Source organism: Pelophylax lessonae, assembly GCF_965119305.1.
Source record: "Pelophylax lessonae genome assembly, chromosome: 4".
In the NCBI taxonomy this organism is placed as follows: Eukaryota; Metazoa; Chordata; class Amphibia; order Anura; family Ranidae; genus Pelophylax; species Pelophylax lessonae.
Window position 1 is genome coordinate 239,077,277 of NC_138771.1, and position 22,443 is coordinate 239,099,719.

At 46.7% G+C, this 22,443-nt stretch overlaps 1 protein-coding gene across 1 annotated transcript in view; it reads left to right on the plus strand.

The window, feature by feature from the left end:
• Window positions 1-22,443, plus strand: part of PNPLA8 (patatin like domain 8, phospholipase A2) — a gene marked incomplete at its 5' end in the record, with an annotated part of 104,211 nt that overhangs the window by 77,280 nt on the left and 4,488 nt on the right. Inside the window, 1 exon segment of the mRNA XM_082256839.1 lies at window positions 6,926-7,121. Within this exon segment, the coding sequence (XP_082112965.1) occupies window positions 6,926-7,121 (196 nt within the window).

Here is a 22,443-nt window from a genome sequence, read left to right on the forward strand (position 1 = left end):
CTCTTGTCTTTATTTACACTACACTATGTTTTTTTTGGGAGGTGAATGGGTAGGGGTACTCATTCACATGGGGGGGGCTGGGATCGGGAGGCACCTTGTTATTAAAGGGGGCCCTCAGAGATTCCGATAAGCCCCCTGCCTGAGGACCTGCGCAACAACCACCCAGGGTTGTCAGGAAGAGCCCTTGTCCCCATCAACACGGTGCTTTGGGTGGGGGGGGTGCAGAGCCCCCCGTCCCAAAGCACCCACTCACCCCCATGTTGAGGGCGTGTTGTCTGGTATGGTCCAAGGGGGGGGTGCTCGTTCCCTCCCCTTTCCTCACCTGTCAGGCTGCATGCTCGGATAAGGTATCTGGTATGGATCTTAGGGAGGACCTATGCAGTTTTTGTTTTTTGGCATGGGGTTCCCTTCAAGATCCTCAGAGCACAAGTTGGATCATCCGACTTGGATGCGGCTTCAAATCAAACCAATGGGCTCTCATTGGGAACCATTGATTTTTGACATGTCAAAAAAAAACTCCTGACGTGGCTTAACACCGTATCCAGCGTTCAGCAGCATCAGATGTTTTCACAGCTGTAACGCCAGTCCTCAGAACGTGCTGGCCCTGGGGTTTTTTTTTTTTTTTGCAGCTTGAAAACGCCTATGCCACTTACAGCTTCTAAACGCCTGTGTGTGCATGATGTCATAGATTACTGTAAAGATTACTGTTTTTGACAGGTACCTGTTCCCCACTTCCAGCGCCGTCCCTCGGATGTTTGGCCCCTGCCGCCGAGCCAAACCGAATGCGCAATGCGCTTCGCGCATGCGCATTAGGGCCCCGCCTGTGAAGCTGTAAGGCTTCACTGCCAGGTTCCCTCACCGGCAATGGCGGCAGCAGCACCCGACAGCCGATGGAAACATCGACTGCTGTGCCGACATCACTGGACTTCAGGACAGGTAAATGTCCTAATATTAAAAGTCAGCAGCTACAGTATGTGTAGCTGCTGACTTTTAATTTTTGGAGGGGGAGGCTGGACCACCGCTTTAACATAAATTGTTGTCCTCTTTAGATGGTGAGTGGTAATGCTTCAAGAGCTATCCAATCAATGATTTAGGACAGTGGTCTCCAAATTGTGGCCTGGGGGCCAGATATGGCCCTTTGCTCGCCTTTAATCCAGCCTTTGGAGCACTATTCCTCCCAGTGACAATAACAAGGGGTCACCATTCCTTCCACTGACACCATCAGTGAGTAACAACTCCTCTCACTGACACCAACAATAGGGCATTTTTCCTTGACGCCAGTGATGGGACACTTTTCCTCCCACTGATACCAACAATGGGGCATAATTCCTCCCACTGATATAAACAATTAGGCACTATTAGGTACTATTATACCAATGATGGGCCACTATTCCTCCTACTGACTACAGGCACTGACTTTTTCTTTTACTATCACTGACCCTGGGGAATTTTTTTACTTCCTCTGGCCACTTCCCCCCCCCCCCCCCCCAAAGTCTGAAGGACAGTAGACCGGCCCTTTGTTTAGAAAGTTTTGAAGACCCCTGATTTAGGAGAACATATCCACTGCTTCTTGAAAACAAAGATTTAGGCTCCATGTACACGGGACGTTGTTAAAAGTCCCTTTGAATGCTGGAATTTTTAGGACGTTTGAAACGTCCGTTCGGTCGCGTTTGTACCCGCGTTTAGCAGCATTTGCGGGCGTTTGCGTTTAGAAGCGTTCCTAGAGGTCAAAAAAATTATTCCACTTTAAAATGGAAAAACGCGAACGCTAAACACGGGTCATCGCGTTCAGATGCGTTCGGACGCGTCCAGACACGTTCGGACGCGTTTGTGCGTTTGAAACGCCGGGAAACACACGTTCGAACGCAAATAATTGCGTTCGAAAAACAGTCCCTGAACGCAACTGCCTGCAAATGACTGTAAACGACCTGGTGTACATGGACAGATAAGATAAAATGTAGATGGGTTCAGGGGCTTCTGAAAAAAACGCCCAACTGCTCCTAAATGGCCATTTCCAGCGTCCCGTGTACATGGAGCCTTAAGCATAATTTGATATAATCCAGTGCTGGATAATGGAAATGACCCCTTAGGAGCATTAAAGCATTGGTGAACATAGGAAATGATATGCATGTAATTTTAGTTCACAAATGTTCCACAATAAAAACAAACCTTAGATATGACCGGGAGTCAGGTAACAAAACCTATTTTTGGGTCAAGAGGTATACATTAGTCACAAAATAAAATTGTCAGCTGTTTCAGGATGCACTTTTTGCAGAATGATTGATTATCCATTCAATCAATCAAATCATTTGTTTTACAGGCCTTTCAGCCAGTGTGCCTTCTATAATATGGCTGACTTTCTGGCTCATTATCAGTCAGTAATGAACTCTCTGCTTATGTAGGAAAGTTAGCAGACATTTCCTTTAGTTTTCTATAGTCTGTCAAGTGTCCATTTACAAGCACATTATTTATTGGAAAAGCTTTTCAGTTTTTTGGCAAGTTAATGTACAAACAAACCATTCCAGTCCTCTTCTTGCTATTTATTATTGATTGCTCAGTATCCTCTAGTCATAATATGCGGCGTGGGTGTAGAAATACATGCTGTGCTGAAAAGCCGCTCTCCCATGTGATGTAAGAAGTGTCCATTGAGAGGCTGGCATCTTTTAAAATAAATATGGTTTTTAGCATGATTATAGGTTCCTCGTCGCTGGTGACAATGGGAGATTATTAACATAATGTGTTTTAAATTCAAAACGCACACACATTAACAGCTGTGGCTTATTTAACATTCACCACATCTACAAAATATCATTTGCCCGTCACATTTCTGTAGTTTGTTCAGACAGCACATGCTGTGAGATTCAAAACATTTGATGCTTGGTAAATTGGGAATAGAAGCCATCATGTTTTGTGTAAATAGGGCTTGTTACATAAATGTTGGCCTATTTATTCCAGCCATTAGCAATAATTAAATTTTCAGAATCTCTCTAGTTTCCAGGTACCTCGATAAACAGAGAAACTTGCTAAGTATCCTTTTTTTTTTTCTTGGCCCAATTTAACATCCCTTATGTATCCATCACTGCTGTGGTACAAATGATACTTCTCAGCATGAATCACTGGTTAATAATTTATGATGCTCTCTCAAGGTTCTCTTCAAAAGAAATAAAAAGCGGGGACCTGGTCTATGGGGGAGGATCAAAAGGGTGCCATATTTATGCACGGAGAATGCTCATTGTCACACATGATTTGAAAAGTATGAAATATAACAAATTAGCCCAGACGACTAATAGTATTCAACAAGGAGGAAAATGGACTGGTTACATTAAAATGATCATAGAAATGTGTCTTTTGTTCATATTTAAATTGTTGAATTTATCTATTAAATAAGAAATAGGTTTATTAAAACCAGTGACCGCTTGACTGACATATAAACACTTCAGAAAGCAGTTTGCTAGTGTAGTCAGATCCCTTGTTTCATTTTTTCTGTAAATGATTGAGGAGGCCTTATTGTTGACTATAAGAAATAGCTCTGCTATTCCACTGATTTCCTCACCCCCTGTGTACATTATGTAGTCTTTGTGAAAGGTATAGAGTCTACATGCTATGGTAAATATACATTTGAAATTCACCAACCCTGATGTTCAGACTGCCTATCTCCTTTTCTGAGGCCCTGAAATGCTAGGACAGTGTAAACTCCTCCAAAACAACCCATTTGTGGAAAGTGGACACTCCAGTGTATTTAGTAAGAAGTGTGGCGAGTTTTTTTGACTGTGTGCTTTTTTTGCTACAAATTTTTGTAAAATGAAGAAAGTAAGTGTCCATTCACACTACCGCGACTTGTCAGGCGACTTGTCAGCCTGACAAGTCGCGGTCCATTGTGTGCTACAGGAACCGTTCTAATAGGAGCGACACAAGTCGCTCCGACTTAGAAAAAGGTTCCTGTACTACTTTGGGGTGACCTGGAGCGACTTACATAGACATTCATTATATGAAGTCCGTGCAAGTCGCGCCGAAGTCGTGCCGCGTTAGTGTGAACCGGCATTTAATAAAAAGTTATCATTTTTAACAAGTTAATTCTTTACTCAGGGTATAGGCATACTTACAGTTACACCTTCAAAACATTCTTCTACTCCACCTGGAGATTCCACCACATGTGTGAGACTTTCACTGCCTAGATGCATAAATAATGCATCTGATTTACTGACTACCTATGACATTTCTTGAGGCCTGGAGTGCCAGGACAGGAGAAACACCCACAAAATGAACACATTTTGCCAAGTAGATCCTTCCAAAATTCTTAATTAGAGGTGTAGTAAGTCTTTTGAAGATCATTTAACATAGCTTTTTGGAAAATGAAGACATTTTTTTTTTTGTTATTTACACACAGCTGTCAATTGATAAGATATTTCTCACACACAGCATAGGCATACTTAGAATTACACCCTAAAGCCTTCATCTACTCCTCCTAAGTATGAGGATACCACGTGTCAGACTTTTATGGAGCATAACTACATAGAGGGACCCAAAATCCATAAAGCACCTTCGGGCTTTCAAGGGACATAAATTATGCATCTATTTTCCTGACTACCTATCCCAATATTATTGGAGGAGGCTGAACAAAGGGTGAAAAGGAGTCCCTGTCATTGTAGTTGTCCACAGGGGATGGCTAGGACTAGTCTCATCAGATTGAAGTCAGTGGGACATGCAGATGGTTTAGGCTGCAGAAAGAGATGTAGTCCATAAACAGGAAAAGAACTGGCAGTGGGCAGAAATGTGGTCAATAAACAGACCAGGGTCAGTTCAGGTGGCAGGCAGAGGTAACATTGCAAAGGAGTGGTAGTGATCAGGAACACTGTTACTAGCTGCTCTAAATTCAGTGACACTGTACTGATGTGGTGGTGATTAGGGACACTGTTGATGGCTGTACTGGTCTGATAGTACTTAGAAACTCTGTTGCTGACAAACACTGACCTAGCATGGCTAGCGATCAGAAACCTAGTTTATTATTTATATAGCACTTATAATTTACATCATAACTCCCATTCATACATATACATACTAAGGCACATTTTGACAGGAGCCAATTAATCGATCAATATTTCTATGGAATGTGGGAGGCAACCTGAGTACCAGGAGGAAACCCGCACAGCCAGAACATGAAAACTCTGCGCAGGTGTGGCAGGGTTGGGGATTCCAACTGATGACCCTAGTTCTGCCAGATAAAATTGTTAACCACTTAGCCATTGTGCTGCTCAGTTGCTGACTATACTGCTCTGATGACACTGAAACACTGTAGCTGTCAGCACTAGTTTAGTAACACTGTAACTGGTGTGGCAGTGATCAGGGACACTGTTGCTGGATGCACTGTCCTGGTGACACTGGAACTCTTCCGTGGAGATCAAGGGCACGCAGGCACAGGGAAAAAATGCAAACCAGTGCAGTTTGTGCTGATGTTGGAATTCAAATTGATGACCTTAGTGCAGTCAGGCAGAGATGCTAACAACTTAGCCACTGTTCTGCCCAGTTGTTGGCTGCAATGGTCTGGGGACACTGGGACTGGTGCTGTGGCAATCTGGAACACTGTTGCTGGCTGCACTTGCTTTGGTGACACTGGAACTGGTGTAGTAGCAATCAGGAACACTGGTACTGGCTTACACCTGTTTGGGGACACTGGAACTGGTGTGGCAGCAAGCAGGAATACTGTTGCTGGCTAATACAAATATAAATTCAGGTTATCACCCTTATAAACATCTAAATGCAGCTTAGTGAATATGTGCACAAAACACCTTTAACCACTTCAGCTCGGGAAGGTTTTACCCCCTTAATGACCAGGCCATTTTTTGCGTTACTTTGATGAAAAGTTGCACGGTCGTGCAACGCTGTACCCAAATACAATTGATGTCCTTTTTTTTTCCTACAAATAGAGCTTTCTTTTGGTGGTATTTGATCACCTCTGCGGTTTTTAGATTTTGCGTTCTAAGCAAAAAAAGAGCGACTATTTTGAAAAAAAAAACACAATGTTTTTTACTTTCTGCTATAAAATATTCCCAATAAAAAAATTGAAAAAATAATTTCTCTTTATCAGTTTAGGCCAATTTGTATTCTGCTACATATTTTTGGTAAAAAAATATTTTAATTGGTTTGCACAAAAGTCATAGCGTTTACAAACTGCGGGATAGATTTTTCGACTTTTTATTTTTTTTTTATCAGTAATGGCGGTGATGAGGGATTTTTAGCGGGATTGCGACATTGCGGCAGACAGATCGGACCCCTAACTGACATTTTTGACACTTTTTGGGGACCAGTGACATTAATAGAGTAATCAGTGCTAAATATTATGCACTATTACTGTATAAATGACACTGGCAGGGAAGGGTTAACACTGGGGGTGATCAAAGGGGTTAATGTATGCCTAATAATGCTTACTGACAGTAGGGGGGGAGGGCTCTGTGACCGGCACAGAGAGATCAGGGTTTCAGCTTAGCTGAAACTCCTGATCTCCCTCTGCCTGTGTGACAGAAGACCCGCTTGCTTTGTTTTCATAAGCAGGCGGGTCTTCTGTCAGTAGGCGGTCTTTGTGTGACGATTGCAGGAGGCCGGCGGCGATTGCCACCGCTCCTCCTGCTGCCGGACTCCCGCTGTGGTCTTTTTATTGCTGGAAGTCTCTCAAAAGAGCATCCAAAAAAGTAAACTGCAATTTTTGTTTTTAACATGTGCTTCCTGATTGGGAACACCTAACACATATAAAGTAGGTATTCTCCCAATCTACAAACTTGGAAATACACTTTAAGTTTTGCTATTACAGCCTTTTGCCAGCATAGACCTGATTAAAATGAAAAATAAGTAAGTGGTCATTTCAACACATGTATTCAGTTTTTATGGTACAGTCTGGGTTTCTAAAGTATTTCTTATTATTTTGTTATAGGATGGAGGATTGCTTATTAACAATCCATGTGCACTTGCCCTTCACGAATGTAAGTGTTTGTGGCCAGACGTGCCACTCCAGTGTGTGATCTCTCTTGGCACAGGGCGTTATGAAGGTGTGGGCAAGAGCACAGCAACGCACACAAGTCTGAAAGCCAAACTGACCAATGTGATCAGCAGTGCCACTGATACAGAAGGTGAGCATTCACTCTCCAGTGATTTTCTTTGATACGTTTACTGCTTTTATATGCTTCCCGTTTCACATATATGTTACTATTAAAAATAACACTGTGAATCCCCGAAACCTACTAATATAGCCAGCTGCCCCTATAAAATTTACAATAAATGTGATGTAGTATAAACTTTCATAAGTGATAATTAAACACTTATACAAAATACATATTATTTAAAAGTCATTGGTGTTGCCTGTGAAACACAAGTTCAATGAAATAAAGTCCCCAAATCTTCCCCAAAACTTGGAGGCTTACCAGAATATATTGACCCCTTAATTGCAGGTAGGCCAAAAACCATTTTCTCTAAAGAAACAAGTATGCCTGATCTAATGTCTGCTGCCTCCTTCCATCCTGAATGGATCTTATGTGGGGTTTCCACTCCACTTTCTCTTGTCCTTAAGTGTCCGTTCACACTTGTGCAACTTAAAAATCGTGCGATTTCCATTGTGACTACCATGCGACTTTGATGCAATTTGGATGATTTTCCTTTGGTTTCTTCACTTTCTAATGAATTCCAAAGTATCAGAACAATTTAAATTCGTATTCATACTCATTTACTTGGGGTTGGGATCTGGGGGCCCCCTTGTTAAGGGGGGCTTCCAGATTCCAATAAGCCCCCCCCCCCCCACAACCACCAGCCAGGGTTGTGGGGAAGAGGTCCTTGTCCCCATCAACATGGGGGGGGGGGTTATTGCTCACATAATATTATCCAAAACTTTAAATTCATGTGAATATTACTAAAGCTAACCAGATGTATATTATCCGTTTAACAGGAAAGTGAGCCAAAGCCACATTCCAAGTAGTGTGTCTTTAAACCAACCACCAATGGTATGCAAAAAAGGCTCACTGGAAAAATGTGACACTCTTCTTTTACAAGTGAGTCACAAGCACATTAAAGAGCACTGTGTCTTTTAAGCCAACCATCAATGATATACAGATGCATCTCATAAAATTAGAATATCATCAAAAAGTTAACTTATTTCAGTAATTTAATTCAAAAAGTGAAACTCATACATTTTATATAGATGCATTTTTTTTTCTTTTAATTTTGATGATTATGGCTTTCAGCTAGTGAAAATCCCAAATTCAATATCTCAGAAAATTAGATTACATAAGTTTAATAAAAAAATACAGAAATGTTGGCTTACTGAAAAGTATGTCCATTTACAGTATAGTATGCACTCAATACTTGGTCTGGGCTCTACTGCATCAATGCGGTGTGGCATGGAAGGCGATCAGCCTGTGGCACTGCTGAGGTGTTATGGAAGCCCAGGTTGCTTTGATAGCGGCCTTCAGCTCGTCTGCATTGTTGGGTCTGGTGTCTCTCATCTTCATCTTGACAATACCCCACAGATTCTTTAAGGGGTTTAGGTCAGGCCAGTTTGCTGGCCAATCAAGCACAGTGATTCCATGATACCAGGTATTGGTACTTTTGGCAGTGTGGGCAGGTGCCAAGTTCTGCTGGAAAATTAAATCCGCATCTCTATAAAGCTGGCCAGCAGAGGGAAGCATGAAGTGCTCTAGAATTTCCTGATATAGGGCTGCGCTGACTTTGGACTTGGTAAAACACAGTGGACCAACACCAACAGATGACATGGCTCCCCAAATCATCACTGACTGTGGAAAATTTTGCATTTTATTTGGAAATCACGGTCCCAGTGTCTGGAGGAAGAGGCACATAATCCCAAGTTGCATGAGGTCCAGTGTAAAGTTTCCACAGTCAGTGATGATCTGGGGAGCCATGACACAAGTACAGTAAGCTATCAAACCGCGTTTAAGCCTGCTAGTGAAAGTGCAGACTGGGGTGCTCCATAATCCTGAAAGTGGACATTTGGGCAAGTATCCCTGTAGGAAGGGGGCAGTAAGCATGCAGTTCACCTGCTCTGCTGGTGCCAGATTTCATATTTTTCAGCATTGGAGGCTGCTGTTAGAAGGATTCCCCCAAAAAACAAGAGGCACCAGGCTCTTCGGCACTCCAAGGGACAAGAAGGGGTGTTGACAACAGGAAGGAGTTATGTCATCTAGTTGCCCCTTGCATTGAGGGCAATTAGATGGTCTCCCTTTCCCTGGTGAACTGGTTTAAAGGAGAAGTACAGCCAAAGCTAATTTGGCTGTTCTGCTCCTGTGTATCGCAGGAGTGCAGATCGTTCTGCGCTCATGTGACCCATTTTCAGCAGACAGTGGGCTGAAGTCTATCTGCTGACGTCACAAAGCCGGTCCAGGCTCAGGCAAGATCGCAACAATGGAGTTGGGATCAGCCCACATGCCTGGACTGGCACCCAGGTCAGCCTCTCAGCCAGCTGTTGAGAGCCTGAGCCAGCTACTCCAGTCCCCTCCACAGCCCATTGCTCCAGTGAGCAACCCATACTTCTCTTTTAAGGGGCCCTTTGTACCCCTAACCAGTTCATTCTGAATCGGTATGAAATATAAATTAATGGAAAACCAACACGTCTTTAAAAAATGTAAAAGTAACTTCCTGTGACTTCATGTAAAAGTGATTGATATATACTTTTCAAGTTCCAGCAATGTTGAAAAGTGCCCCACAGCAGGTCTCCTTCAGTACTGGGTTCCCAAAAGGGGAGTGTGTGTCCCACCTCCTTACATTTTAGACTCCCTGGTGTTAACCTCTGCAGGGAACTATGAGGAAGTATCTCCCTGGAGTTACTGCTTGGACATCAGTGGCAATATTGGGGCTCAGTCCAAATATGGACAAGTGCATTGCCCATATTTGGACTAGTACCAAATATGGGCTGAGAGATCTAACCTGCCAGCACTCCCTCCAGGGCATCAGGGATACTAAAGATCCCAATACCTGTCCGCATCGGGGCTCTAGTGCTTTGAAAGGGGAATGTTGCCCGAAGAATTTTAGGGTGAATGTTTGGTAAATTGGCCACCAATCTTTCATAAATTCTCCCCTAAATCTCTCAGGATGTGGGAGACCGTTATTTGAATATTCATATATTAACTTTTTGGTTATGGTCCTGTAAAGATTAACATCTAGATTGTGCCTCTCCTTTAATAACCTTTGGGTCATTGGTACACTGTCTAACCCTATTTAAATGAATCCTGACTGCAACCAGTATACGTTTGTATCCTGTCCTATCACATTGAGATTTGAGATTGAGATGCATGTTATGATCAATAATTATGTATGTTCTGTTTAGGAAAAGTAACCTTGAACCAATCAAATGTCTTTTTTTTTTTTGTAAGCACATACAACTTTAATATTGCTATAATATTTTATCACCCCAAAAATCAGGTAATATCAGTGTAGCAAATCGCATGATTTACATAGAAAAATGTGTTGTATTTTGTACAGAAAATCCCTGACATTTAAATGATGTCATATAATGAGCATGTTAATATCCAGGCATAGTTTTTTTTCAGTGGATTCCATTGTGACTGTTTCAGTGTTTCAGGCTAACAATAAGAGTGATGTTGAAGCTATTTTTAATCTGCTGATGTTGTCCTGTCCTGCCGGCTCAGCATATTCAGAAGTTGAGTGGATTGCAGTTCTGAGCATGGCCAATATTTAATTCGTCTGAAACCTTACTCTAGTACGCATTGCAGAGCTGATTCAGGACTCAGCACATTGGCTATTATAAGTGGGGTTTTTTTTTTTTTTCTTAATATTGTCTGTGCTGTAAACAGCATAGCATCGGGGGAGCATATAGAATAAATAATGCACATGTTTTATGCATTAAGTGCAAACAGAAAACAAGTAATAATTGATGCACTGAAATGTTCTTAATTCAATGTGGGCTGGACCCAAATCAGACAAAACAAATGGCAGATGATGGGTGGAAAGGTGAAATCTAGGTGAAAGCTCTACCTGACAGACAGAAAAGAGTCTGCCAAGTGTTTCAGGCCAAGCTGAGCAGTTTTGGGTGAACAAAACCTTTAAAGTGTCATTAAACCCACATCATAAAAACAATCAATAAATTGTGTTTCTCTTACGTCCTCCGACAGTCGCCGCCTCTTCATATTCGTCACATATGGGGTATTAGACTTTGCTCCGAAGGAGTAGCTAGGCAACAGAATATGTTAACAATAAAGCTTTAACATATCCCACCCTCAAGGGGTGGTCCCCTCAGTCAATACCCTCCTACTTCCTGCAACCATATCTCAGTTTTAATGTCTAGCTTGTCAGGAGTGGCTGGCTCTCTCTGTGCTGGGACTTTTTGTCCCAGACTCTTTCTTCTTTTTAATATTTTATTTGAGTTTTTTCTCTACCTTTACTTAGCTGTTGTTTTTGTCAGCATTAGTTAGTTCTTCGGACGAAGAGGATCATGCGGACTGGGTCTCGGGCTGATCCCCCTGATCGCAGGTCGTGGGTCAGTGGCTTCCCAGTCTGCCATCGAGCGTTCAGCCAGGTAACGCTCCTGGCACGGTGAACGACCCATCCCTGTTCGGTGCAGGGATGTTTGGTGAGGTGGCTACCTCACCGGACGCTGTGCGGTTTCTTAACCGCCATTGTGTGCGTCTTGAATTGCGACTCTCCCTGCCTCATGTGCAGCGGCTTGTTCGCCTGTGCGGGTTCCCCACGCCATATGAGGTAAGTGTGTCTATGTGGGGACCTGTCTGTCTGGGGGGGGTCTCAGTCTGGGACTGTGTAACCTGCCTTTAAATCACACTGCTTGTCTCCCTATCTCTCGGCTGCATGCTGTGGGCTGCAAGGGGGGGGGGGAGCTGTATGACACTGTGTGTGTCAGGCTGGGCAGTGTGGGAAGCTGTGTGCTGTGGGGCATGTTTTTAATGGCATGTTGGGGCATATACAGCGATCGCTGCAGCGATCTAACATGTATCCATATAATGGGATGAATTTGTGTGTGTTTTTATGCACTGTGGAGCGGCGGTTTCGGCGCCAAACGACGCCATTTTACCGGCGCCCGCTCCGGCCGCATGGTTTACATGCACGGCGGCCATTTTCTTGTAGCCTCCATAGGCTTACATAGAGCGCCCTGGCAGCATCACTTCCTTTTTCCTGGAACACCGGTCGAGGCAGCAGCAGCAGCGGGGTCTCCTCAGGTTTTATCCTTCTATTCCTGTTGTCCATTGCCTGTATTCAGTCTGTATATTCCCTGTGGGGGTCTCATTGTGCCTGAGTGTGTGCGGTGGGCTGCGCTTACCGCGCTTGCTGAAAGGGGGCAGTTAACCCTTGGTTGTCTGGCGTACAGGGGCAATGGATTCTCAGGAGGGCAAGTTTCCCACAGTATTGGTGGAAAGCCAGGGGACCGCTGTTTCCCCCCCAGGGGGGGATTTAGCCACTATTGTGGCTGGCCTTGCTGCCCAGGTGCAAATGCTGGTGGCTGCTCAATCTACTAAACGGCCCAGAGTTACTCTGTCCTCCGATTCTGAGGGTGAAGGTGATGGGGCTGTTCTGGCAGGGACCCCCCTATCGGGGTCCCGCTCCTCTCTTGATCTAGTGGGGTCTGAGGTAGAGGCTGAGGTTGAGGGGGTTGATAATTCTCCCCCTGGCTCGCCTGAAGAGCTTGCAATCATGGATGAGTTGATTGCTTCCATTAAGCAGACGCTACGTTTGCAGGACGAAGTGTGTCCCCCCGCTGCCTTGGCGGCTTATGGGACGCAGAGAAAACGCAGGACGCCGCAGGTTTTTCCCTGCAATGCTGATTTTCAGCGCGCTGTAAAGGATCAATGGCGCGATCTGCGCAAACCTTTTGCGGTACCAAGTAAATTCAAGCTGCGTTATCCTTTCTCCCCTGCCACTGATGAACGGTGGTGTGTGCCTCCACCAGTGGATCATGCAATTGCGGTTTTGAACAAAGCCACTGCGATTCCTGCAGAGGGATCCCCTGTTTTCCGTGATGCCACGGATAGGAGACTGGAGTCTCTTGCCCGTCATACTTATTCTGTTACGGGTTCTATGCTTAAGGCTCTATTTGCTTCTCTCATGGCGGCCCAGGCGATCGCAAGTTGGACGCAGATGCTTAGGCGCGTCCTAGTGGCCGATTCGGCCTCGGCGGCGACCCTGGACATGGTGGATCAGATCCACCAGGGTGTCATGTATCTGTGTGATGCGGACCTGGACCTGACTCCGTTGGCTGCACGTGTGCATAGCGTGGCGGTGTTGTCTCGCCGCCTGGTTTGGTTGAAATGTTGGTCGGTGGACCAATCTTCACGTAAAACCTTAGCCAATCTGCCTTATGATGGGTCTCGCCTTTTTGGGGAGTCCCTGGATGTGTTGATTAAGGGGATCACCGGGGGTAAGAGCACTCTCTTGCCCCATTTCCCCAAGGCTAAGGGGGCTTCTGGGAAGAAGCATGCGAATTTTCGGCCCCCTCAGGGGTCCTTTCGTGCCTTTCGGCCGCACTACAAGGGCAAACCGTTCAAAGGCCAGGGCTCTCAGAAGAAACCCTGGTCTGGGAAACAGAAGTCCGGCCAATCCGGACCTGCGGCCCATAACAGTTCGGCCTGAAGGGGCGCCCTCACCCAGTTTTGGGGTGGGGGGACGCTTGCTCGGTTTTCTTCAGCCCTGGTTGGCCCGTGTGCGGGACAGATGGGTTCTGGAAATCGTTCGATCTGGTTACAAGATCGAGTTTCTCTCTCGGCCAGCGAGCAGATTTTTTCCCTCAAATCTACAACTGTCTCCAGAGCGCCTGCGGGATCTGCACCTGGCGGTGCGGGACCTGAGGGCTCAGGGAGTGGTGGTTCCGGTGCCTCATCGGGACAGATTTCGGGGGTTTTATTCCAATCTGTTCACCGTGCCCAGAAAGGAGGGCAAGGTTCATCCAATTCTGGACTTGAAAGCTCTGAACCGCTCTGTGCGGGTTCGCAAGTTCCGCATGGAATCCCTGCGCTCGGTGGTGGCTGCCCTGGTTCCGGGGGAATTCATGGCCTCCATCGATTTGAAGGATGCGTATCTTCACATCCCCATATTCGAGGGTCATCAGAGATACCTTCGATTTGCCATTGCGGAGGATCACTACCAGTTCGTGGCGTTGCCCTTTGGGCTCGCCTCGGCTCCGCGGGTCTTCACCAAGGTGCTTGCACCGGTTCTGGCATTATTGAGGGCCCAGGGCATTTCTGTCCTGGGGTATCTGGACGACATTCTGATTCGGTCTGCGACCAGTCAGGGTCTGGAGAAGGACCTGTCTGTCACGATGCAAACTCTGCAGGAGTTCGGTTGGACGATAAATGTTCCAAAGTCGACACTGAGTCCGTCGGTTCGTCTTCCCTATCTGGGAATGATACTGGACTCGGTGCAGGCGAAGGTCTTCCTGCCGGAAGACAAACTCAGGACTCTTCAGGAGGAAGTCAGGTCCCTCAGGGACGTTCCGAACTCGTCTCTGCGGACGTGTATGAGATGTCTGGGATTGATGGTCTCGGCTTTCGAGGCGATTCCTTTCGCGCAGTTTCACACGCGGGGTCTCCAGGCGGAGATCTTGTCCAAGTGGGACGGGCGACCTCAATCTCTGGATCTTCAGATCTCGTTGAGTCATCGCACCAGGGAAAACCTTCTGTGGTGGCTCCAGTCCCCGTTGGTGTCCGGGGGCAAGTCGTTTCGTCCGATCTCGTGGACGATAATCACCACGGATGCCAGCCTGTCGGGCTGGGGTGGTGTTCTGGGCGTTCTGTCCGCCCAGGGGACCTGGTCGGAGGGGGAGTCTTCCCTCCCGATCAACATTCTGGAATTGCGTGCGATAAGGCTCTGTCTTCATCGCTGGACGGACCGGCTGCAGGGCTGCCCGGTTCGGGTGCAGACGGACAATGCCACGGCGGTGGCCTACATCAACCACCAAGGGGGCACCAGGAGTGCCCGAGCGGCTCGAGAAGTGGCCGACATTCTGTCTTGGGCCGAGACTCATGTCCCGGCGATAACGGCGGTTCACATTCCGGGAGTGGAGAACTGGCAGGCGGACTATCTGAGTCGCCAGACCCTGGATCAGGGGGAATGGTCTCTCCATCCGGCTGTCTTCCAGATGTTGTGCGCGAAGTGGGGTCTTCCAGATGTGGACCTGTTCGCGTCTCGCCTCAACTACAAGGTGAAGAGGTTCGTGGCAAGGATGCGCGACCCTCGGGCAGACGCGTCGGACGCGTTAGTGGCCCCGTGGCATCAGTACAGGCTGATGTACGCGTTTCCACCGATTCAGTTGCTGTCCCGGTTCCTTCGCAGGTTACACTCGGAACGCAGCACGGTGATTCTTGTGGCACCGGACTGGCCTCGCCGGTCCTGGTACGCAGACCTCGTGAATCTGGCGGTCGACGCCCCCTGGCGTCTGCCTCTTCGGGACGATCTACTGTCTCAAGGACCGATTTACCATCCTGCTTTACAGTCGCTGGCTTTGACGGCCTGGCTGTTGAGACCGAGGTCCTGAAGGAGAAGGGTCTCTCTCCAGAGGTTGTTCATACCTTGATCAACGCGAGGAAGTCTTCCTCGGGAAAGGTTTATTACCGTACTTGGAAGGCCTATTTTGCCTGGTGTGAGTCCAGGGGGTTTTCACCCCGCACGTACTCGGTTTCCCGTGTGCTGTCTTTCCTTCAGACGGGTGTCGATCAGCGTTTGGCGCTGGCTACGATAAAGGGTCAGGTGTCTGCGCTGGCCGTTCTGTTTCAACGTCCCGTGGCTTCCAACTCCTTAGTTGGCACTTTTATTCAGGGTGTGCGGCATCTGGTTCCTCCTAGGAGGGATCCTTTGCCCCCTTGGGACTTGAATCTAGTCCTATCTGTGTTACAACGTGCTCCTTTTGAACAGATCAGGGAGATCTCGTTGTCTATGTTGTCCAAAAAGGTCGCCTTTTTGGTGGCGATCACTTCGGCTCGCAGAGTGTCGGAACTGGCGGCTTTGTCCTGCAAGTCTCCGTACCTGGTTGTTCATTTGGATAAGGTGGTCTTGCGACCTAATCCTTCTTTTCTGCCGAAACGAGTTTCGGAATTCCATCTTAACGAGGATATTGTTTTGCCTTCGTTGTGCACGAAGCCTAAACATCCAAAGGAGGTGAGATTGCATTCTCTGGATGTTGTTCGGGCGATTAGGGTTTACCTTAAATCGACTGAGTCTTTTCGAAAGACGGACTCCTTGTTTGTTCTTCCAGAGGGTCCTCGGAAGGGCATGGCGGCTTCCGCCTCTACCATTGCCAAATGGATCAGGCAGACCATTGAACAGGCCTATGCCTTGCAGGGGAAGGTTCCCCCTGTGCCTGTGAAGGCGCACTCTACTAGATCTCTGAGTACGTCTTGGGCCTGTCGTCATGGGGCTTCTGTAGCCCAGGTGTGTAAGGCGGCGACTTGGTCGACCGTACACACTTTCACAAAATTCTAAAAAGTAGATGTTCAGGCATCGGCGGATGCTTCCTTTGGCCGCAAGGTTCTTAGTGCGGCTGTTCCCTAGGGTCCCTTGTTGGGGACTCCTGGCTGTTGGGATAAGTTTTGTATCCCCTGGTTTTTTGTCTTTTCCTGGGTTGTTGCTCCTGGTGAGCACTTATTTTTGCTGTTGCCCAGCTGGTTTCCTTCCTTTGGTAAGGTTCCTTTCTTTGATGTGGAGACTGCGTTGCCTTTCGGCGCGGATGCGTTTCCCACCCCTCATGTTTGCACTGCTTTGGGACGTCCCCATATGTGACGAATATGAAGAGGCGGCGACTGTCGGAGGACGTAAGAGAAAACGGAATTTTTGTAAAATCTTACCTGTAAAATTCCTTTCTCTGAGTCCTCCGACAGTCGCCGCCCCCGCCCCTCTTTTGGGGTTTGAATGTATACTCTACTGCTATTCCACTAAAACTGAGATATGGTTGCAGGAAGTAGGAGGGTATTGACTGAGGGGACCACCCCTTGAGGGTGGGATATGTTAAAGCTTTATTGTTAACATATTCTGTTGCCTAGCTACTCCTTCGGAGCAAAGTCTAATACCCCATATGTGACGAATATGAAGAGGCGGCGACTGTCGGAGGACTCAGAGAAAGGAATTTTACAGGTAAGATTTTACAAAAATTCCGTTATTACATGCTGTTGATGAGATTTGTTTTCTGTATTCTGAAAAAACTCCTGGTTGATCCTGCTGCTCTCTATCGCCACCTTCTGTTCATGTCCCCAATTCAGCTAGGGATTTTTCAGCTGTGGTGGCAGCTCTGCACATGATCAGTTTTCAGTGAGTATCTATGCTGAGCATTTCCTCCTTATCACATCTGAGCAGCCCATGTGACTATAGAGTTACACATGTGGGTGTATACACAGTGGTAAATAACAGCCCACTCCCTCCCTCCTTCTTTATGCCCACTAACCAGCTAAACACAATGGGGGCCAGATCTTACATGTAGATTAATGGAAGCTTCACCTCCCTCTTATTCTAATCTTAGTCTAAGACACAGGCTGGAGGGGCGTGACACAGCCTGTCAGAAATCTGCCCACACCATGTTCTTGCCAAAAAAATATTAAAATATTTTGATTAAATATTTACTTGTATAACAATTTAAAACTGTTTTTTGATCTTATTTATTTTTACTCCTTATTCCAAAGGCTGTTTTTTTTTTTTTTTTTTTTTTTTTTTTTTTTACATGTGTCCAGCAGCAGAGGACTAGAAGCATCTCCTGCCCATGTTTCCTTGCAGACAGGCTGGGAATGAGCTGGGTCATGAGATAGCAGTATATTGATTAGGAAAATGGTGCTTAGATGTGTTTTTTTTTTTTTTTATCAAAATAATTACAGTGCCGTCATCCACATACAAAAATAGAATGGACAAAACAGTGTGTGTTCCGTATCACTTTAAAGTAGACCTATAGGCAATTTTTATTTTCACTTTTGATAGAGTAAGGGAGGGCTATAACCTCTGTAAGGTTTATTTTGCCATCATTGTCCCATCGGGAAGACTTAACTTTACTTCTTGTCCCAAAACAGGAATTTAGAGGAAATCCCTGCAAATTAGAGGAATCTCTTGGGGACCCTCAGGGCACCAAAACTTGTGTCCCCATTGGAAGATTTCCCCTCTATTACTTTTCTGGGAACAACCCAAAATCTGGGATATACTTTCACTTTTAACGATAATGGTAAACAGGGCTAATAGAGAGGGCGTATCTCCACAACAGGAACATTGCCTGCAATAAAAACTGAAAAGTGTTCTAATCCATTTCCCTTCCATCCAGAACAAAAAAAAAAAAAAAGTTTGCCTTTAGTTATACTTTAAATGCTTAAAGGTAAAACCTGCATTTTTCACATGTGTTCTTCAGGAGTGCGGTGTGATTTATTTAAAGTGTATGTTAAAGCCTAAGTTTACTCCAAAACAAATCTGCGCAAGGGACATTTATTTATGATCGATACTCCGTGTGCTGCTGTCTACTCCTTTAGTAGCAATCTTTTTTCTTCGGTTACCACCCCAGTGGTTAATGGAACTGGCGAAGCCGGGATAGGTGCTCATCGAAAGTGCCCAACTATGCCTACTCTTTCCTTTCAGCTCCCCCATTCATAGAAGCCATGCTACAGTTTCTGTGAATGAAATATGATCTGTGAATGGAGGAGGGGCAGATGATTGAAAGGTCTTCCCCTTCCATTCATAGATCACATAAGTAATCTGGGATATGGACCATAAGGTTTGTTCTTGGATAGAAAACTGTTTACAGGGGTGTGTCCAAAAGGGTGGTGATAAATAATGTGTACTCTGATTGATTGGTCTTGAGTGGTAAGTGGGGGTTTAATTTGTTCATAAATGATATAGAGGATGGGACTAATAGCTCAATCTCAGTTTTGGCAGACGACACCAAAATATGCAGAGCAATAACTTCACATCCGGACAAATTTTACAGAAAGGCCTGAACATAAAAATGGGGTGGGCAACTACATGGCAAATGAGGTTTAATGTGCAGAAATGTAAGGTAATGCTCTTGGGGGCTAAAACATAAACGCAAACTACTCACTAGGGGGAGAACCTCTTGGGGAATCAAGGATCTAGTACTGACTGAGCAATATCATGCAATGTCAAGCTGCAGGTACCAAAGCCGGCAGAATTTTAGCATGCCTAAAAAAGGGGATATACTCCAGGGATGAAACTATAATCCTGCCACTCTGGTCAGGCCATATCTGGAGTATTCCATCTAGTTCTGGTCACCAGTCCTCAGAAGGGATGTGCTGGAGAGAGTCCAAAGAAGGGCAACAAAAATGGGATTTTTGATTTACCGTAAAATCTATTTCTCTGATGTTCATTATTGGACACATCTCCTGATCTTCTTAACCATTGGGCTATACTGCCCCCTACAGGAGTAGGACAGTAGGTAGAAAAAAGCCTGACTACACCTATGGGCAATCCCAGGGGGTATACTCCCACTCTCAGCTATAGGCACTCAGTTTTGTTACAAGCAGTGTCAGAAGAAATCCAACTGGGGAGGGTGCTGTGTCCGTCAATGAACATCAGAGAAATAGATTTTTATGGTAAGTCAAAAATCCCATTTTCTCTTTCGTTCACTGACAGACAGAGCTTCAATTCTTCAGACCATTGGGTATCATACTGTCACTCTTCAGGAGTAGGACTAGGCAGAAACCTTTTTGGTTACGCCCCTGGGGCAGTCCCAGAGGGTATACCATCATTTCCTGCTGTAGGACTTCCAGGTTTTTTTTTTGCCTAGTCAAGAGTAAGGACCTGGCTCTCTGCTGGATCTGCGGTCCTGGCATTTTTTCCTATTCAAATGGAATTTTATACTTTTTCTTTATTATATTTGTTCTTGTGAGAACTGCAATCAACAGCCGGACTAGGCGACACGCTGGATATTCTAGATCCTTACAGTCTTCCCAGTCTGGCCTACGAGTGCGACCCAACTACTAGCTCCGCGCTAAGTTGGCTGCGACTTAGCCCCACTGGACGGGGCTGACAGGCGAGTGAAACACCTCTTGAGGTCACATAGCCCTGGTCATGACCAGAGTCGCAGCATACCTCAGGCCGCAGCACCCCCATTCCAAGATGGTGCGGTGGACTTCTGGGAGTGGCACCCACCTGGTGACCGTGGTGTGGTGAGTAGTGTGCCCCCTCCTTTCCTGCTGAATTCCCTCTGGGGATGGTAGGCCCACCTGTGTCCTTCCTCCCCCCCTTGTGCTTCCCCCCTCCTCCCTGCGGGGTTCCCCCTAAATTTGGATGCCCTCATCTGGCCCATGTTTGGGGGCAGGAGTAACACTGGGTAGAGGGGGCTACATGGTGCTGGGCTGGAGGAGCGGTGGGTGATGTCCCTGTCGGTCCCTGTTAGGGGTGCCCGTACCTGAGTGCTGTGGGGGGTCCCTAGAGAGTCCCCTCCTGGGGTCTGTAATTTCTTCCCTGGGGTCCAGGGTCTGTGCAGTGTCACATGGTGCTGTCATTTTTCTGTGGTCTCTGTGATTCCCGGTTCGGCGGCCATGTTTCTGCAGTTCAGCGGCTGTGTTTTTTGTTTCCCCATAAACTTGCATTGGCGGCCATTTTCCTATAGTCTGAGACAATGCTGAAGGCTTTGGGGGCCTGTAGTGTCAGATCAGCATTTCCTCTTCCGCTTTCCAGCTCTGTGGCAGATCATTTTGGCACTTTCCAGCTCGGGTGGTGAGACTCTGGGGTTACACTAGCCGCCTTGCAAACCTGCGGCACTGACAACTGATGACGGAAAGCCTAGGAGGCACTAAGTGCCCGAGGAGAGAACATCTTAACAGGGAAAGGAGAAACACAGGGAAGGCAATACAATGTCTTCATTCAAATGGAAGTCAGAGATGACCTTTGGAAGGAACGACAGACAGGGGCGAAGAACCACCTTTTTACTGTGAAGCACCAAGGAAGGTGAACGACAAAACAACGCCGCCAGTTCCGATACTCTGCATGCAGAAGTGATTGCCACCAAAAAGGGCCACTTCCAGGGACAGCGGAATCAGGGGAATCTCCCTAAGATTTTCAAAGGGAGGTTTCTGAAGGACTGACCACACCAAATTGAGGTCCAAAGGTGGCAATGAGGACTGCACTGGAGGAACAAAAGTAAGACCCAGATCGTCCAGTTTTGGGGAAGGAACCAGCGCAGAAAATTCAGAATCCAGCTGAACTCCCTCAGAATTCGTATAGTGATCTCTAAGTTGTCCACCAGAGCCGTAGGGGAAGAAGAAGGTCGTCCAAATAGCCCAGTACTACAATCCCCCACTGACGTAACAATACCAGCATTGGGGCCAACACATTTGCAAAGACCCAGGGGGCGGAGGCGAGACCCAAGGGCAACGCCACAATTGGTAATACTCCTCTCCGCAGCAAAACGGAGGAAGCGCTAGAGTCGGGCACCCATTGGAATGTGCATGGAAGCATCCTCGATGCTGATACAAGCAAGGAAGTCCATCTAAGGAAGGGATGGCATCTCGTGCAAATGGACTCCATTCTGAACTTCCGTACCCGCATAAAGCGGCTCAGAGCCCTAAGGTCCAGAATTGGACAAACCAAGCCCTCCCTTTCGTAGGGCAAGAACGAAAACTCTGAATTGTAATCGGACAGTAGCACTGTGTGGACCCATTGGATGTTCACCAAGAAGGTCCACGGGCCCAGAAACCAGCGAAAACTTCCCCGTCCCCCCCACCCCAGGCACGGGTGAAGGCACACCTCCAGGCTAAAGATGCCTTGTCTGCAGGTCTAGTGAAAAAAAAAAAAAACCTGCTCTCGGCAAGCCAGGCCAGGGCCGCTTGGTACCTCCCAAGGAGGACTTAAAACTCCGTAAAAGCAGGACCACGTCTGCTATGAGGAGCTATTTTCATTCACCCAGGGCAATCCCAATTCGTTGAAGGAGGAAGGCAGTCAGAGCTTCTTAGGAGGCTGGTCTGCAGACAAGCTGCCGTCCCTGGACCAACTGGTCCGCCAACTCAGCCAAGGCAGGGAAACCTGCTTACCCTCTAGGTCATAGTGCAAACGTCAGTCAGTCAGTCAGTGTTTGTAACACCAGGGCAATGGCCAGTACTGGCCTGTGCGCTGAGTCAGCAATAGAGAATATATTGCAGCCACAGCCTCCGCCTTCCTGTCAGCCGCATCCTTAAGATCAGAGATTCCTCTACACGAATCATGGTTGCCCTATCCAACCTGGGGACAGGGGAGTCCACCACTGGTAGAAAAGTACATTTCTGGAGTAGCGACTCCGCAAGGGGTACCTCAGAGGAAGGTGTTTAGGAACCACAAGGGAACGTTTTGGACGCTCCCATTCAATCTGGGCATTTTCGTCAAAATAGGAGGGAGAAGGCAACACTGTTGCCGTGCGAGATGGCTAGTGAATGTCAAAAAAGGGGAACGACAACCTACGCAGCCGCCTCAGCTACACCCTCCATCTGCAAAGTCTCCCACACGGATTGCAATCCGTGCTCAACCAGT